Raw genomic sequence first — 20,126 nt, 5'->3', positions numbered from 1 at the left:
TAGCTATCAAGTTCTCACAACTGCAACTGTCAATGATAAGTCGACACACTGCTTCGTCAATTTTACAGTTAGCTTGGAAGATTTTTCTCCGTTGAGTGTCACTTTCTTGTTTTGGAGAGTATAAAATCTTTTGAATCAAATATGTAACTTCACCGTCTTCTGAACCTGCTAAGGTCCCATCTTCTTTGTCTTCCACTTCTTCAACCTTAGTCACCTCATTGACTACATTAACTTGCCGACGCCCGTCAGTGGCCCCCGTACGCTCTGGACATACATTAGAGGTATGCCCTTACTTTCTACAATAGTAACAATAGTCTCTGGTTGGTTTCTAGTACGAATTAGGTTTGTTGTTTCTATCTACTATAGGAGCCTTATCTCGGGAGTCTTTCTTTTCTTTGGTTGAGGGCTATTGTGAATTCCAGTTATTGACAGGGGTTACTGCTCCTGAATTCTGTCCACCGAAAATTTCTATTAAACTGTTGATGTCTGGATGAGTAGGATTGCCTGAAATTCTAAGTACGACTGGATGGTTGTCTAAGCTGCCAATTAATTCGATCCTCCACACATTTTTCCATCTCAATTGCATCTGCCAATGTAAAAATCGTAGCTACACCCATCATACACATGATATCTATCACGTTCGACTCTAACCACCAGAGGAATTGTCCGCTTTGGATCAAGCCAAATCCCCCATACAAGATTAGCAAGAACCGCACGGTTTTGTCCCGCAGGTGAAATGGGAAACTTCTCAGGAGGTCACCCATCCTAGGATTTCCGTTAAGTGAGCACGCTTAACCCTGGAGTTCTTCCAACTCTCCAGCCATTCCACCAAAAGGCGCCTCCAATGATTAGTTTCCCCCTTTTCAATATATGATTCGATTCATTCATGTGTCCCGCATTCCACTACTCTAGCTAGCCTGCCATCCTAGAAGCTAGCCAGGAGCTTCGCTCTATCCACCCTCTTAGGATCGCTTTGCCGGGTCGGGATGTCACAATATCATGGTTCAATCCCCTCTAGTAATGAGCTACTTGCTAGGATTCGATTTCACAATTGTCACAATGAGCCTGTAGTCTCAAAAACTCTTCCGTATACTCATCAACTTTTCGGTTTCCTCGAAAATAATCATGGTACCTGTTGTATAGAATTTGAGAGTGATCACTGGGGAGGAAACATTGTTCAATCATCTGTTTCATTAAAATCCAATCCCGCACAAGTTCAATCCTTCGATGATGGCATTCGTTTTGAACAGAATGTCACTATGCTGTTGTACCTCCTTTTAGTTTATAGGCTACAATAGAAACCTTGCGTTCATCCTCAACATTCATGAACTCAAAGAATTGTTCAACCTCCGCTAGCCAATCAAGAGTGCTTTTAATATCTAACGATCTTGAGAAAGGTTGAAGATATACCTTTATCTTGTATCCTTCATGAAAGTTGTCACCATTGCCTCGGTAATCTCAGTCTCCATCATAATGATTTTAGTGTCTTGCAAAGTTTGGTTGCTGCTGATTCAGCCCTGCTGTTGCAGCTGTAGGTTGTAGGTTGTCTTGTTGAATTACGAGAGTTAACTGTCCAATCTATTCAGTTAACTCGTCGAATTTTGCCTCTATGGCTGTGAGTCGTGCTTCATGATTGTCGGCCATGGGGATATTTTGCCTTTCGGCTTTGATACCAATTGACACAGGACGATTGCGTGAATGGCAAAAACTATTATACTCCGCCAGGAGTTTTGATCAATAACGTATGATCGGACGAAATAAAATAGAGAAATAGATTCTCAAAGAAGTTTATTGATATGAATAATGATCAAAGATAATGAGTAAGTTCATAATACAAAATAAACTATCTATAAGTTTAGGCTTAAACATTAAGAACCTAAAAATAACATAAAGAAAATGTAACTAGACAAAACCCTAGTAAGGGCGGCGGCACGGGCGTGCTGGAACTCTCAAAGGCTAGCACGGGGCAAGCTTGGCATGACACGGACGTGCTGGAACTCGAATCGTAACTGGACCCATCGGCATGGGCGTGCTAGGACTTCCAGAGTCTAGCATGGTCAGGCTATCTGTGACACAGGCGTGCCTGAGATTCTTAGTCTTAGGCATGTCTCGCGTCCTGCACTTCCAGAGTCTGGCATGGGAGTGCGTCTTTTTCCTTGGTTTACATCAATCCAAGTCTTCCAAATATTGAAGTGCAAGTTGCTCCACATCAGATTACTCAAAAAGTTTTTCTACTATTGCAAAGTTAGTCACTGTGAGAATCTTACTATCCCTAGTAGCTACAAAAGCTTGGTCTTTACACCAATTAGATATTAACATGCTTACTTGCATTGATTTATTGAGGAAGACATCTACATGTTACCTCCAAAAGGTTATTCTGAGGGGTAGGTATGCAAACTTAAGAGGTCACTTTATGGATTAAAACAAGCTAGACGATAGAGGAATAAAGAATTCACTGCCAACCTGCTGACTTACGGTTTACTCGGTCACCAAATGACCATATTCTTTTCATAAAGGGATCAGGAAACACATTTTTAGCCTTACTAGTGTACGTTGATGATATATTCATCACTAGACTCGATGAAACACTCATACAAGCTATTAAGTCTTATTTACAGAGTTTTTTCATAACAAATGATCTTGGTCAAGTAAAATACTTTTTGGGACTCGAGATTGCTAGATCACAAACGGACTTATTTTTATCCTAAAAAAGTTCATTAAAGATTTACTTAAAGATGTAGGACTCGACAACTCAAACCCAGTATAAACACCTTTGGTACAAGGATAAAAACTTATATCTGAAATGGGATGTCTCATGGAAGAGCTTGAGTATTATCGTCATTTGGTAGGCCTATTATTGTACCTCAGCATGTATTGAAATCTTTTAGTTGATGAATGACCATAAGTTTTGAAGAAAATTTTGATGCCATTGTAGTAAGCTGCTTCATCAAATAGGAACTGAAAAAAAGTGGGTAGCATTGGGTTTTGAAGCAATGAGATTAAATTTTTCAACTCTGTTCTTTATAAGAGTTACTTTTTCTACATTCTCTCAACTCTGTTTCTTTATATTCTCTATTTTTTTATATTTTATAATAGATTTTTTTTTTTAGTTTTTATTATTGTTGTTTTGTCTCCATATTTGGAGTTTTTTTTTGTCCCTCCTTTATGAGGGTGATCCCTGTTTTGTGAGGGTTTATTATACATAAAAATATGATATTTGATTTTATTTGGTTGGAGATTTTACATTTTGATTTGCAGGTGTCGATCTTCGAGCAATAGAGCTTGGTAGTACAGTCTGTTTTTCCACTAATGCTATTAGTGGATTGTGGCGGAAACTCATCTGTGTTCGTCATATATTACGAATTTCTGGGAAAGCGATCCAGGTATAGAAGATCAAGAGAAATTATTATTTTGTCGTTCAAATCAATTAACGAACTAGTTATTGCCGTGAAGATTTATATATTTTATCAACATCAACTGAAAGAACTAATTTTTTTTTTTTTTTGTTTCATTATTCAAAATAATGTGAATTCTTTTATTTCATTAAAAGATCAGCGAATTCCATTAGCTACTAATAATAAGGTATGATTATTTGTAATTCTTATATTATTATTAATTAATTTCATTTTGAAAAAAAATAATTTACATTTTGTTAAATTTTAAAAGTCTTAATTAATATTCTCTCAAGATTTAAAGTTTTAGATAGAGTAGATAATTCAAAAAACTCAAATATATTATAGTAAAAGTTAGAAAATAGATTATTAAAAGGCTATTAATAAACAAGAAAATTTATAAAAAAAAAAAAAAAGAAAAAAAGAAATGAGGAAAGAAGAGATTGTCAAGTTAGATTTTTAATGATTTCTTTTGATTCAGGATTATATATATATATATATATATATATATATATATATATATATATATATATATATATATATATATATATAAGCTATTTTATTTTATGTAATTTGATTTTATTTGTTCAATTCTCACAAATTTTCTGATTTCCTTATTTAATATTAAAAGCTTCCGAAGAATTAAGTTTGTTCAATAAACTAAGATTTCTTATACCTTTGTATACGCAAATTTGTTTCATTTCATTTCTAATATTGCTAATTATAATTATCAAGTATATATATATATAGATATAACACATTGGAATGGACAAAAAAAAGCATGGTTAAATTTAAATATGATTAATTATCCCCACTTTTTTGACATGAATTATACCCATTTTGATTGGCTACAAATTTAATAAAAAATTACTATTTATTTAAAATCTTAAATAAGATTGATCATATTAGTTTCTTGCTTAAATTTCAAAATAAAAAATCTAATATTTATTATTAATATTTTCACTAAATTAGGAATCTTAATACTTTATTATCACATTCATATTTTAACTTCCTAAAATTAATTAGTAAATTATCTTGTTGCATAAAGAGTTAATTACTTTATAATAAATGATAAATCGATATCTACACTAACCTATATTAGCTAACTTGTATAGAAAATAAATCTAAGAAAACAAGAAAAAAATTCAATTAAATTAATTAAAAAATTAATATTATTATTTAATTTTATTGTTTTACTTCCAATAATAAAACAAAAGAATTTTGTCCTTATCGATTAATTACTTCTTAATCTTACAAGTATTATTTAGCTTGAGTGTTAATTATTTTTATTTTTCCAACTTGTTTCAAACATAAAATTTTATTTATGCATTCCATTTCAATTATTTTTTTAATATTTGTTCATTTTATTTACATACATATTATAATATTTAAAGTAAAATATAATTAAATAAAAATCACCTGATATATTTATCTTTTTTTCCAATACCGATAAACATATTTAAAATTAAAAAATAAAAGACAAATAATTATTACGAGTACTAATGTGTAATGCACGTTGTTAAATACTGCTCCCTCTGATTTTTAAATATAGGAACAATTAATTTTTCACCAAGATTAAAAAAGTAGTTTAACTAATATTTTTTGTCATTTTTTTCTAATTCACCCTTAATATCTCATTTATTCTTACTCTTGTATCAATGTATGCTTTAAATTATGTTTCAGCCTTTAAATACTTTATTGGAATAAAGGGAATATAAACAGTTGCAAACATGAAGTTTATGCTCTAACCTATGGAAAAAATTCATTTTTTATCCTTTATTTGGGAAAATTGTATGGAAATATAAAAATTTGTGGTCATCTAACCTTCCAATTGCCTTTGGTTATTGAAAGTGCAATTTAAATATTGTGCAATTTTTTAACTATTCGGCGAAATCCGTAAGAATTCATTTCAATATGGTCAACTTGAAATTTTTGTGGTTTTTTCTATTCAAACTTCATTTTAATTAGTGCTTATATAACCTATATTAGCCCATTCTTTTTTTTTTATGGAAATTGATGTAAAAAATTCATTCTCTAAAATTCATTCACATTATCTGCCACTATCATAAGAATCTCTCACACTAAAAGCTTCACAAAGAACTAAAAAAAGGGTAAGATAACTTTTTTCATGTTGGTATAGTTCTCAAAGTTACCAAATTAAGCAAAATTTTCTATATAAAAATAACACCAAAAATGAAAACTTTTCATATATAAATATAGATCAAACTAATACATTAAAGCAAAGTCAACTTATAAAATTAAAGTAAATTAGGCACATATCAATAATTATTATTATTATTATTTATTATAAGCTCAACGAGCCAATATGACATGATTATTTAATTAATATGGGTAAAAGAACCTTGGTTTACCAAATTACAGTTGAAAAGAGCCAAACTTAAGACATCAACCAGATTATAACTAGTTGACGCATAATTATTTTCTTGATTATGGAAGTTTAAGCCCTCTCAACCATACCTCTCATCAGTCAAAACAACAACAACTTAAAACAAAAGGATTAATATTAATACATTCACCTCCCTTTGGAAATCCTTTCGCTCGGCAAGCCTGCGCACAATTTGGGAGCTCCTTACATGACCCTGGACACTCTCGTAAATGTAGAGCAACTGTCGGTCCTGCCACAAAGTCATTAATAAAAATAATATGAAAAATGCTAAATCCGAGTCCTCAAGATAATTAAACATAAATTTTTTTTACTCTATTAAATTGCTAAATAATTGAAATATCTCATTTGGTTTTAATTAATTTTTTTTAAAAATCTAATTATATAATTTATTCTTTTTATCATTTTCAAAACAAACTCTTAATTGATGTACACGATGCAAAAGGCTAGCAATTATGTAAATGAACCTACAATTGAATTTTTATCTTGTAATATAACTAGAAATCAAAATCAGAACTGACATTTTTATTTTCTCTAATTGGAGAATAGAAACTTGAATTAAGTCTCTCCATTTTTGATTTCGGTTCTAATAGTCCAACCAATTTTCTCGATCAATTTTCAAAATTATTTTTTTTATATAAATTGGTTTGGAATCAACATCAAATTCTTCATTTCAATTAGGATTTGATTCTAGTTTCGAATTTCAATGGTTCCAAAAGTTTCCATTGTGCCGATTCATTAACAATTTCAAAATGAACCTTGCTTAGCTCGCTGATAAGAGTAAAAGATTCAACCAAAGCAATAATCTTTTATCTTTCAGTTCATTTTAAAAAAAAAAAAGTATGCATTTAGATGATAGAAAGGGAAGAATGATATTTTACCTGAAATGAGTAAGAAAACAAAGCATAAAACCATGATCCCCATGTAAGGGCGTTGAGTGATGATTGCCATTGATATTAAATTGCTGTTGTTCTTTGTGTTTCTTGATTTGTGTTGATGAAGCATAAGCATATTATCCCTAGTATGTTTGCTTAAATATCATACATTCATTTCACATCTTCGTTTCAACTCGAATCGGACCATAATCCACTTCCCAGTTAAACTGGTCGAACCGACGGTTTGGTCTGATTTTTAGAATAATGGTTAAAACTCAAGACTTCTAATACAATAGTAATAATAATGCTAGAGTTTTAGATGTTTGTGACAATATACGGTGGCAAGTACAACTTCTAGAAAGAGGAATCAATATATCTACTTTTATTTTTAAATCTTAAGTAAAATTGTAGTATATGTTGGGTATTTACTACACTTTTATACTCGTAGAATTTAAAACAAAATTTTATCATACTTTTATAACATCTTATTAATAAACGAATTAGTAATACTTAATTTTAATAATGGAAGAATTAGTTTTCAAGTTCCGAATCTATCAAATCAAAATTATTTAATAAAAAATGTATAGAGTATTTATTTTAACCTTTTGACTTATGTTTTGTTTATTGTAATTTTTTACTTATAATTTATTTATTTATAATATGTATAAAAGTGGGAATGGATAGGGAACATTTCAATTGCCAAAAATGCCCTTACTAAGTTTATGGATTAAAAAAATATAATTAAATATATTAATTCGATTGATCGAAATAATAATGGTAATTGAATTTTTATGAGTCATATTATTTTTTTATGTAAATCTAAATTCTAATAGATAAAATAAGAACTTATATTATGTATTATATAAGCTATTATATAAAATAATATAATACTATTTGGTTTCACCTTTCTTATAATTGAAACCGACAGATTTAAACCGAAATCATATAATATAATATTAAATGAAGTATATAATGTATATATTAAATATGGTAATATATACATATTATATAGTAATATAATATAATATGGTAATATTATTTGACGGATATGGTAATATAATATAATATGGTAGTACTATTACACGATAATATGTAAATATTATATGGTAATATAATATAATATGGTAATAGTATTTAATGGATACTAAATATGATAAGAATATAATATTTTTAAGCATTTTAATTTTATTGGTTATATTATACTATATAATGTACATATTAAATATGGTAAAAATATAATATTTTTTAATTATTATTTTTATTAAGTCTTCAATTTGATTAATATATTACTTACCATAATAGCTAATACTGGTTTCTCATATTTTAGTAATATATATAGTTTATGGTATTATATTATATACAAAAAAAACTAAGTTACTAAAATTGAAACTGTTATAAGAAAATTTAAATTGATTGACAAGTAATTTTATTTTCATAATAAATTGTCACGACCCGACTCCATGGGCCGGACCGGCACTAGGGCCCAGGTAAGCTTAAGGCCCCCGAGGCCCGTAGTAAGCCTGAAACACTAGAATATATTATCTCGGTATAAATTTCAATATTCTATTATTTCTCGGCCCAAGTTTATCTTCTACAGCATTCTATAGTTCGGGCCTAGTTTACAATACATCACATTCTAATATGGCTTACAGAATTATTTTGTCTACGTTAGTACACGACTAAATATAGATAAATCCTACAACTGCGGAGTCACTAACTCTTTGGTATACATAGCTTTTTTATACACATGACTACATATTAAAATAATTATGAAACTAAGAAAATTTCTCTATTGCCCGGTGCCGAAGAATCATAGCCTAAATCGGATTAAAGAAAAACTTACTTCCTGAAAAAAAAATCAAGCAAGACTTGTGAGTTTTCTAAGCAGAAATAATTATCACACAACACATGCAGTCACACAAATGTGTAAATATATCGATCTAGTCATCCGACTAGCTATATGCGCACGCAGCCAGTCACACAAATGGCAAATCACCAGCACTCACAATCATTAACATCTTCATATAATCACATCACGTGGAAATTAGTCAGTGGAGTCACCGAACCCCCGATGAGCCGTCCTCCCACATGGCTCATCCTCTCACATGTGCACCAGGGAGCCGATCCCCCATACTGGCCGACCGGTCTAATCCTCACTTGACCAGCCCTCTCATTGTTTTTCTATCCTCTCTTTTCTTTTTCATACCAACAGGAGGCAACCCGGTCGTCTCCATCAAATCTAGATCATCAGGCGCTCACAACAGGAGGCCACCCTGCGGGCTGCGATCAAATCTAGATTATCAGGTGCGCCCAATAAAGAAGCCAACCTGTGGTTAACAGTAACGGTAACAGTAGGTGCACACGGGGGCGCCGATCTCCCATTTACCCGGCTAACAGAAACAGAATCAGGATCCATATAACAGAATCAGAATATAACATAAATCAGAATCAGGATCCGTATAACAGAAACGGTCTCACAAACCCATGGTGACCCACTTCATTCTAATTCCACACAAACAAAGCACAGCAATATCACAACACAATTAATCAAGTATTGCAATTAAATGCAAGCATATTAATCAATTAAACATCATAATGCAATGCAAATAACTAAATAATTAAATAGTATTAACAATAAAAAACAATGATAAAATAAATAACAATAATAACAATAATAATGGAAATAAATAAATAAATAAATAAATAAATAAATAAATATGTAGATCATTAAATGAGTAATAAAGATAATAAATAATCAGAGCACTATATTTATTATGTACCAAGTTATAGAACTAATCTAACTAAAATTATTAATTATGTTGTTAATTAAAATTAATCTAAGTTCTATCGAAATTTCGGCAGCACCTCCCCTAAAATTTGGACTATCTACCTGCTCGAATATCAGCAATATTACATCCATCAACCATTACACACACAGCCCATCCATCGGGCAATCAAACAATTTAATTTCCCTTCTTCCATATCAAGTAATAGTATAAATATTTAATCACAATACAAAACTTTAGCTATTAACAATCCAAGCTTCGCTATCTAAGGTTAAGCTCGTACATAAAATAACAAATAAATGAAAATAAACATTTACTTAACCACCACATTCTACTGGTTTAAAGTATCCGTATATTTATGCTTGTAGTAACCATATGCCAACTATAATTCACTCTTTCTTTTCTTTTCTTTATCATTATATAACTAAGATCCCGAATACAACTTAATAATATGTGAATCATCATTCTCGCCAAGCAAAATTTCAGGTAACGAACCCATTTTATTCGTCTCTCAAATCATAAATAAATATTTATACATCAATCATCATGGAATCTTAAAAGTACGTTCATTTACATATATTTATCCTTGTAAAACAACATAGAAAAATCAAGGTAATTGCTGTCAATTCGCCAAAAGAATTAGCGTTTTTCTATCTTAAAATCATGGATCACACCAACTAACTAGTTCCATGCAAGAATTAGATTTACAACCTTAATTGTACCATGTCAAACAAAAATCAATGGAAATAATTGAAGATAGCTGCTGCCATTTTATCAAAGAAACCTTAAGTGTTTGGTTAAACTTACACATTATACGATGATTAACCCATTTCCAATCAAGAACTCAATTTACAACTTCATTTACTTCATATCACAGATTTAGTTCAAGAATTACACTAAAATGGCTGCTGCCAGCCTAAGAAAATCAAGGTCTCTCAATCAAAATCTTTATTATAAACACTAGTTGACTCATTTACCACCAGAAACTTAACTTATCATGTCAAATACCTCATATCAAAGCAGAAATTTTAAGCAAGTAGCTAGGTTGGCTGCCACCATATCACAATCATTCTAATTTCTTTCACAGGATCTACAATAAACACCCTAACTTACACATTTCCTTAAAAAAATGCAGTTATAGTGTCAATTAATAGTCAAAAATCAGATTTTCCCAACTATTAGTCGTGTGAATAGTGTTTCAGGAACCTAGCATTTCTCATTCGTGATTCTAACAACCCTCTTGGGTTGTGCCATGTATATTCGGGACCCACATGAACAGCTCCCACCATTAATTCTTATTCAATATTCTTAATTTTCTATCAAGACAACAATAATACATTCAATCTAATCTACATTAAATCCACACTTTAATTCCATTAATATAATTATCAAAATTCTTCAATTAAATTTGTTTGGTGCTAATTTAAATTGGCTTTAATTAATTAAAGTCTTCTAATTGAATCAACACTTTTTAATATATTGGGTAATACGATAATTAAATTAAATTGACTAGCCACAAAATGCTAGAAATTAATTAATTTCTAGGAAGTAACCAAAATTAATTCCAATACCCAAGTACCACACTACCAGAATTTTGCTTGACCGGAGGCAGTGGTGGTGCTCGCCGGAACGAAGAGAGAGAAAGCTCAGAGCCACTGAAGTGGCTGAAGTTGATTGAAATAGAATCGTTGCTCACCTGAGCTGCTGTGCTCACTAGAGTCGTGAGCAGGAGAGAGCGACGTCGAGCGGTGGTAGCTGGAGACGATGTGGTTGGTCGGCTATGGGCTGGTGTCACCGGAAAGTCGATGAGGAGTCCCGACTCTTCCTGCGACTACTGCTCTCGCTAGAAGTGAATGGGGAGAGAGAGAAGGAACGATCGGAGATGCGCGGTGAGGAGGCGACGGCAGCAGGGAGATGGCGGCAAAGGGCTGGTCGCCGGTGATCGAAAAATGAAAGGGGAGGGAGAGAAGAGTGAGGTCGGCGCTGGTGCTGGCGCAAGGAAGGAGAAGGGGAAAAGAAAAAAAGTAAAAAAAAGAAAAAAGAAAAAGAAAAACAAAAGAAAAGAAAGAAAAAATCTTGGGCTTCTAGACTATTCCGGTTCGATTCGAACCGGTTTGGTCTAATCTAATGATTTGGCTCAATTTGCTTGGTTTTTGAGTTTGTTCGCTTGGTTTTCGAAAAATCGAATTGGTTTATGGGTCCAATTTAGCAATAATAAAATACTAGCAGGTATAATTTCATTGGTTGAAATAAAAAATTTAGTTTTTAAATAAAAATTCTACGAAATTAAATTTTCGGGTCGTTTCATAAATATATTATAATAATATTTTATTATTATAAGTATATTATTTCCTTAATAAATTATTTAATTGTTAATTTTATTATTTTATTATTTCATAAAATATTCTTTTTAATATTTTATAGATGCTCTCAGATTTTTAGTTATATAAACAATTCATAATATTTTAATTTATAATAAAAAATTATATATAAAATTGAATTATATTTACTTGCAATGTGTAAAAATCAACGAACACAAACAATGTGCAACGTACGTTCAAGAAAACTAATTATATGTACAAGTAAGCACGTCCAATGACATAAACACTAAAAAAGAGATCTATAATTCCCTTTACTCTACAAACATGCCATCTCTACCTTTTACAATTTAATTCGGGTTATGATTAGGAATGGAAGCGAGACAAGTATTTTAGGATATTCGAGCTGCTGTAATTCGTTCATGAGAGTATGATAGTTAGAAATAGGTTAAGGCAAATACAGATAGTGAAATAAAACTCAACGGATACGGTTAGGATACAAGTATAGGTTTCTAGGTACTCGTCACACGTTGCCTAAAATACTAGACGAGTTTGGTCATGGGTACCCACAGTTACCCATCTATTTATTAGTAAAAGATGTATTTTAAATAAGTTCATGTTTGGATAGTTTAAAATTTGCAGATACCTTATAGGTTTAAAGGATACTTTAAACGGGTCTGTAATAGATACAAATATTTAAACCGATTTGAGACATATAAGGGTAGTAAAATTCTAAACGAATACGGGTATGGATAGCTCCAAATTCGCGGGTACTATCCCATTTCCATCCCTAGTTACGATGTGGATATATAGATATATACTGTCTCCATTGAAAAATATAAATTGTTTTAGTGTGATTGTTTTGTTCCAAAATATAAATCATTTTTTAAGTATTCTAAACAATAATAAATGATCTTTTTCTAATTTTATCTTATTGTAGATATATTATAGTAATGTGAGATAGGAGTAATGAAGTGAGATAAATATTAATTTAATGATCTTTTCCAAGCATCCTTTATCTTCGTGTAATTTAGGGTGATTAAATAAAAGTTAAGGCGTATAATTGGTAATTCAAAATGCTTACGATGCCATACAGTTAAAGAAAAAAGTTCAAGGGCAAAACTATGTATTTGGCATTTCTTTTTTGGAAAAGGCATGATTTTCACCCCCGCTTAAGATGGAGTTTAGGTCGGAAATGAGACCAAATCCATCTCGGACCAAAGAGTGTTAAAGGTTTGGTGATTTAGGGTTTTTGTGAGGATGTCGGCTAGTTGGTGTTTGGATGGTATATGAGAGGTTTGAAGGAACCCTTGCTGAATCTAGTTGCGGACGACGTGGCAGTCGATGTTAATATGATATGATCCGTTCTTGGAAGACTAGATTCACGGCAATGTGGTTTGCCGCTTGGTTATCACAGAAGAGCGGATGGGTTTGGGTGCTGAGATTTGAAGATCACAAAGGAGATAAGTAATCCATTGAAGCTTGCATGTGGTGTTTTCCATATTACGATATTCCACTTCAGCGGTTGATCTACTTACGACTGTTTGCTTCTTTGTTTTCCAGAATATCAAAAAATGAGCCAGGATAATACAATACGCATTGGGAGACAGGGGGCGTGACCGTGCATGTTGCCTAATCAGCATCCTAGTAAGCTGTAATGGTGTGAGGACTCGAATGTGGAAAGAACAATCCCAAATTGGCAGTTCCACGAAGATATCGAAGCAAGTGTAATGCTGCTTGAAGATGCCCTTCATAGGGGTTCTGTATAAACTGGCTAAGTTGTTGAACCCCGAAAGAGATGTGTAGTCCAGTCATGCTGAGGTACAATAATAGGCCTACCAAATGACGATAATACTCAAGCTCTTCCATGAGACATCCCATTTCAGATATAAGTTTTTGTCCTTATACCAAAGGTGTTTGTACTAGGTTTGACTTGTCGAGTCCTGCATCTTTAAGTAAATCTTTGATGAACTTTTTTAGGATAAAAATATGTCTGTTTGTGATCTAGCAATCTTGAGTCCCAGAAAGTATTTTACTTGACCAAGATCATTTATTATGAAAATACTGTGTAAATAAGACTTAATATCTTGTATGAGTGTTTCATCGAGTCCTGTGATGAGTATATCATCAACGTACACTAGTAGGGCTAAAAATGTGTTTCCTGATCCCTTTTGAAAAGAATATGGTCATTTGGTGACCGAGTAAACCGTAAGTCAGCAGGTTGGAAGTGAGTTCTTTATTCCACGATCGTCTAGCTTGTTTTAATCCATAAAGTGACTTCTTAAGTTTGCATACCTGCCCCTTAGCAGCCTCAGAATAACCTTTTGGAGGTAACATGTAGATGTCTTCCTCAATAAATCAGTGCAGGTAAGCATGTTAATATCTAGTTGGTGTAGAGACCAATCTTTTGTAGCTACTAGGGCTAGTAAGATTCTCACAGTGACTACCTTTGCATGAATTTATTAGCCCACATTAAGGATGTTTTGTATCATAATTGGGCTCGAACTATCAAATATTTAAGATGTTAGATTTGGGCCAAAGTATAATATAATTATGAGATTCATATTGATATGGTTGAATTTTTGTGGTTGAGGCTTATTACGGGCCTCGGGGGCCTTAAGCTTACCTGAGCCAGTCCAGCCCATGGAAACGGGTCGTGACAAGTATATATTGTATATATTAAATATGGTAACATATACATATTATATAGTAATATAATATAATATGGTAATATTATTTGATGGATATGGTAATGTAATATAATATGGTAGTACTATTACATGGTAATATGTACATATTATATGGCCATGTAATATAATATGGTAATACTATTTGATGGATATTAAATATGGTATGTGAAACAACCCGAATTTTTATTTTCAAAACATTTTCCAATTAAATTTAATGAACCGACAGCCTGGAAATTCATATTAATATTTTAGTGCGAACACTATGAAAAATCGAATCGAAAATCGAAGATTTGGGCCGAACCGAACCGAATCGAACCAGTTCGACCCAAACCATCTAGAAAATTCTCTCTTTCTTTTTATCTCCAACGCTAAACTCACCCCCCTCCCTCACCAGCGCACCTCCACGCCATCGGCACTGCCACCACCGCGCCACCTCCTCCTCTTCTTCTTCCTTTCTTTTCTTTTGTTCCTTTCCTTTCTTTCTTTCTTCCTTTCTTCTTCATTGCGCCTGCGTTTTTGGGGAGACAGGGGCAGAGCAGCAGAGCCGCGCATCACCGCCACTCCGCTGTCGCTCCTCGCTGTAACTCGACGTCGCAGCAGCTCCGTCAGCGACTCTGCCAACTCCTTGGATCAGATCGCGCGGCATGAGCAGACCCAGCCTCCCTCTGCCTTCGATCGAGCAAGCATCGCGCCTCAACGGATCTGTTACGCCACTGTCTTGCCGCCTTCAGCACGCCTCCGACCACCAAGGATCGGCCGTTTGAGCTCTTCCTTCCCTTCTAGCAACTTCACCTACCACAATCTGCCCTAGCTTCGATCAAGCTAACGCCAACAGAACTGGGTTTTAAGCGTTAGAACTACTGACGGTCATTTTAACCAGAAAATTTCGATTTTCAGCTCGTTTGCAGCTAGGTAAGCTGTATTCTGACTCTTTTTAGGTTGAATTCATAAGTTTCTAATTCTAGTTAAAGGGATTAAAGTATAAATTGAGTTAATGTATAGATTGAAACCCTTGGCTATTGATTCTGCAGATTGATTTGGAGGATTTTGTTAAAAATTATTATTATTAGGAACTATGAATTGAATTTTAGTTAAGTTAAAAGAGTTTATGAATTGTAGTTATATATGATTATTAAAGGTATATATATATATATATTTGGAATAAGAGTTATTATGAAGCTAACTAAATTAATGGTATAAGATTTGTTTATATATGCATGTATAAATGATTTTATTTATTTGATAAAATTGACGTGAAGCAAGAATGTTTGATAATGGTTACACTTGGGACAAGTTGAAAGTTATTTTAATTTATAAATCATGGTTGAATGGTAATGTTGATATTGTTTTTCGGATGGAGGATGGGAAAAATTGATTTGATTGATTGACTGATGGATGGGTTGTGTGGTTTAGGAATATTAGATATATTGTTAATATTTTAACAGGTGGATAGTCCAATTTTTAGGGGAGATGCTGTCGAAATTTCGGTAGAAACTAGTTTAATTTTTAGAATTAAATATGTAGATAGTTTAGTAAATCAACTTCTTGATTCCTCAATTTAATAAGTCCTATGCCTGATACAATCACTTTCCTATGTCATTCTTATGTTGCTTAGATCGCCCGGGTCCATCTAGTGCTCCTTCCGGACAGAATCAGAGCTAGAGCCTAGTTCTCCATCACTGTGAGTAATAATAAATAATGCATATCAACACTGCATTTGCATAACATTTATTTATAAACATTATATTTTTATTTACATATTTACAATATATTATAAGTATTTTATCATATATATTATGTTACGATCACTATAATTATACTTATATATAATTGTGCATTTGGATGAAATTGGTGTATTATGATGAATGAATTGTCTGATTATTTGTGCTGTGACTATACTGTGATTTGTTTGTGTGGAATTGGGATGAAGTGGGTCACCATGAGTTTGTGAGAATGGTATATGTGATATGGATCCTGAATATGATATGAAATTTGGCCGGGTAAATGGTAGATCGGCGCCCCCGTGTGCACCTACTGCTATGATCTGTGTGATATGGAAAACCACAGGTTGGTCTCTTTATTGGGCGCACCTGATAATCTAGATTTGATCGCAGCCCGTAGGGTGGCCTCCTGTTGTGAGCGCCTGATGATCTAGATTTGACGGAGACGACCGGGTTACCTCCTGTTGGTATGGAAAAGAATAGAGAGAATGGAAAAATAATGAGAGGGCTGGTCAAGTGAGGATTAGACCGGTCGACCAGTATGGGGGATCGGCTCCCTGGTGCACATGTGAGTGGATGAGCCATGCGGGAGGACGGCTCATCGGGGATTCGGTGACTCCACTGACTAATTTCCACGTGATGTGATTATTTGAAGGTGATATTGTTTGTGGGTGCGGATGTTATACCATATGATTGACTGTTGTGTGTTCATTCAGTATATTAGGGTGCATTTCGTGTGACTGTATGTGGTGTGTATTATTTATTATTATTCACTGAGTTGCAAAACTCACCCCCCTTCTTTCCAAACTTTTCAGGTAGTAGGAAGCTGCTGATTCAACTGAAGCTCTGTCATTTTCCTCGCAGAGCCACAAAAAGTAAATTTATAACTTTTGTTATTATGAGTTAAACATGTGTTATTAAATATGTACACTATTCCATTTCCTAATTGTTGTTGAACTCCGCAGTTATAGGGTCGTGTATTTTCAATTGGGCTTTGCCGTATGTGTTACTTTATACTGATTTGTGGTATTATTAGACACAGGTGAATCAGTATGCCCATATTATGAATGTGATTGATCATGATTAGGCCCAAGCTAAACTTAGTTGAGATAATTAAACTTGGGTCGGATTTTTTAATAAGTATTTATCTTCATATCCTAACTTGTATGGGCTTACTGTTCCTACTAAATGGTGTGGTATGTATAAGTTGAGTAATTTCGGCTTACTACGGGCCTCGGGGGCCTTAAGCTTACCTGGGCCCTAGTGCCGGTCCGGCCTACGGAGATGGGTCGTGATAAAGGTGGTATCAGAGCATAAGTCTATGATTTTAGGAATGACTACGGAGTTATTTCTGTCACATCTTGATATAGTATCATTTGCCTCTTACATTTCAGCGTGATTACTGTTAGAGTCATATTTTAAGCTAGACTAATGATATAATTGCTGTTAGTAGGATTGGTCTTGTTACGTTCTAATGAATTTCGTTTTATACTTTGAATTTCAGCATGGTGAATACTAGGAGAAGAACATTCGGAAACACGGAGCAAGACGCTCCAGACGAAGCCTATTCCGGGCATCCAGCCAACCCGAGACACCGGAGGGGTAGACGTATTCGAAATGTAAATAATCAGGAAGAAGGTATCCAGGGAATTTATAACGAAGAAAATATGACTGAAAATCCTACAGAAATGACCACACTAATGACTGGACTTCAGCGAGCTATAGCGGCTATGAACGACATGTTGATACAGCAACAGTAGTTCTTTCAGACTCAATAGCAACAGCAACAGCAACAGATGCATCCATCTATGCCTGACCCAGCAGTGCAACCATTTCAGCCGGCTCCACCTCCTACTGTTCCGAGGGCTGCTAATGATAACCTTTATGACAGGTTCATTCGTTACAAACCACCTAAGTTTACAGGCACTGAAGATGCTCATTCCTTTCTAGCCAGAATCAGAGAGTTCTGCATTGAGTTGGGTTATGATGACGAGAGATCCATCATATTTGCAGGCTGCAGAATGGAGGGTGTGGTTGAAATGTGGTTCAGAGATTATGTTTTGCCTATTGTTAATGGGATGATTTGGCAACAATTTTCTTCCCTCTTTATTGTCCGCTTCATACCAGAAGGAACTAGGAGGGCCAAAATGAGGGAATTTGAGTCCTTGGTTCAGGGAAATTTGTCTGTAGATGAGTATGCTACCAGATTCATAGAATTGAGCAGGTATGCTCCGGGGTCTGTACCTGATGAGGCCACAAAGGTATACAGGTTTATCAGCGGGTTGAATGTTGTGTACGCAACTCTATTCCAGCAGAGGGGGTAAGATTTTAATGCTGTGGTGGATTTAGCCAGGCAAATGGAGGCTAAATACATGTCTGATGGAGTTATCTCAGACAGAAGGGGTAATAGAACTGCAGCTCCGCTTAGGACTCTAGGCGTACCAGGGATGAGTGGATCCTTCGTTATGGGTGCTCATTCTTCAAGTTCTCAACTCCAAGGAAGAGGAAGTTTTGGTAGAAGAAAAGATAAAAGGAGACAGTGGCCAAGAAAGAGTACTCATTCAGGTGGTTCCAGTAGTGGTCACAGTTCAGGTAGCAGCAGACCGAGTTTGACTGTCTGTCGCAGGTGTGGCAAGGCTCATAAAGGAGACTGTAATCTTGATCCTAACACCTGCTTTAGGTGTCACCAGACGGGACACTATGCTAGAGACTGCCCATTTCCTCCGTCGCGATATATGCCACCCCAGTCTTCCATGGGTAGTGTGTCTAGACCTCCTATCTCTACACCGTCGGCATCTGGTACTAGATTTATTGGCCAGCAGGGCCGTGGTTCTGTTGGTAGGGGCAGAGGTCAGAGTTCTGGACAAAATTTGCATGCTGCTGGAGCACAACCCTGACTCTTCCACTTGACTCAGGGAGATGCTCAGGCATCTAATGCCGTGGTGGCAGGTACTTTCATTATTTGTTCTTTGGAAGCACGAGTATTATTTGACCCTGGTGCCACCCATTCATTTGCATCTCCTAGGTTTGCTGTGAAAATAGACAGAATGCCCAATCAGTTAGACATTCCCTTGCTGATATCGACGCCTTTAAGTGAACCTATTTATACAAATTCGGTCATTTTAAACTGTCCTATTGTTCTTGAAGGCGTAGACTTACCTACAGATCTAATTATTTTAGATGTGATAGATTTTGATGTGATCTTGGGAATGGATTGGTTAGCAAAGTATGATGCAGAGGTCCATTGTAAAAGGAAAGAAATTGTTTTTAATCTACCAGATGACAAGAAACTTGTTTATAGGGTGGATAAGAATATAGCTCCTTATAATCTGATTTCTACAATCAGCGCTAGAAAACTGTTGAGGAAAGGCTGTCAAGGGTACTTAGCGTTGGTAAAGGACACCACGACATAAACTCGTAAAGTAGAAAGTATGCCGATCGTGAATGAGTTCATCGATGTGTTTCCAGAAGAATTACCCGGTCTTCCTCCAGACAGGGAAATTGAATTCTGTATTGATTTGATTCCTGGCACAGAACCTATTTCCATGCCACCATATCAAATGGCACCGGCGGAATTAAAAGAGTTGAAAGAACAGTTGCAGGAACTGTTGGATAAGGGTTTCATCTGACCAAGCACTTCGCCTTGGGGTGCTCCAGTCCTGTTTGTGAAGAAAATCTTAAATAAGATTGGTCATATTAGTTTCTTGCTTAAATTTCAAAATAAAAAATTTAATATTTATTATTAATATTTTCACTAAATTAGGAATCTTAATACTTTGTTATCACATTAATATTTTAGCTTCCTAAAATTAATTAGTAAATTGTCTTGTTGCATAAAGAGTTAATTACTTTATAATAAATGATAAATCGATATCTACACTAACCTATATTAGCTAACTTGTATAGAAAATAAATCTAAGAAAACAAGAAAAAAATTCAA

At 34.0% G+C, this 20,126-nt stretch overlaps 1 protein-coding gene and 2 long non-coding RNA genes across 3 annotated transcripts; 1 reads left to right on the top strand and 2 right to left on the bottom strand.

Moving 5' to 3' along the window:
- Positions 1–5,669: 5,669 nt before the first annotated feature.
- Positions 5,670–6,783, bottom strand: LOC149495515 (uncharacterized). The gene is made up of 2 exons (XR_016321119.1): positions 6,678–6,783; positions 5,670–6,028 (listed from the first exon to the last, which is right to left on the bottom strand). It is a non-coding gene; the product is annotated as an uncharacterized LOC149495515 (long non-coding RNA).
- A 1,426-nt stretch (positions 6,784–8,209) lies between these two features.
- Positions 8,210–11,672, bottom strand: LOC149495514 (uncharacterized). Its single transcript, XR_016321495.1, has 2 exons — positions 11,154–11,672; positions 8,210–8,517 (listed from the first exon to the last, which is right to left on the bottom strand). It is a non-coding gene; the product is annotated as an uncharacterized LOC149495514 (long non-coding RNA).
- Positions 11,673–17,982: 6,310 nt separating this feature from the next.
- Positions 17,983–18,510, top strand: LOC149495513 (uncharacterized). Its single transcript, XM_089723184.1, has one exon. It carries the CDS (start codon positions 17,983–17,985, stop codon positions 18,508–18,510), a length of 528 nt encoding a protein of 175 aa, XP_089579310.1.
- The last annotated feature ends 1,616 nt before the right edge of the window (positions 18,511–20,126 follow it).

This window comes from Jatropha curcas, chromosome 6 (genome assembly GCF_041381405.1).
Source record: "Jatropha curcas cultivar XTBG-Jc1 chromosome 6, XTBG_Jcur_1.0, whole genome shotgun sequence".
Lineage (NCBI taxonomy): Eukaryota > Viridiplantae > Streptophyta > Magnoliopsida > Malpighiales > Euphorbiaceae > Jatropha > Jatropha curcas.
The sequence above is the reverse complement of the archived record's forward strand: the minus strand, read 5'-3'. Positions and strand labels throughout refer to the sequence as shown.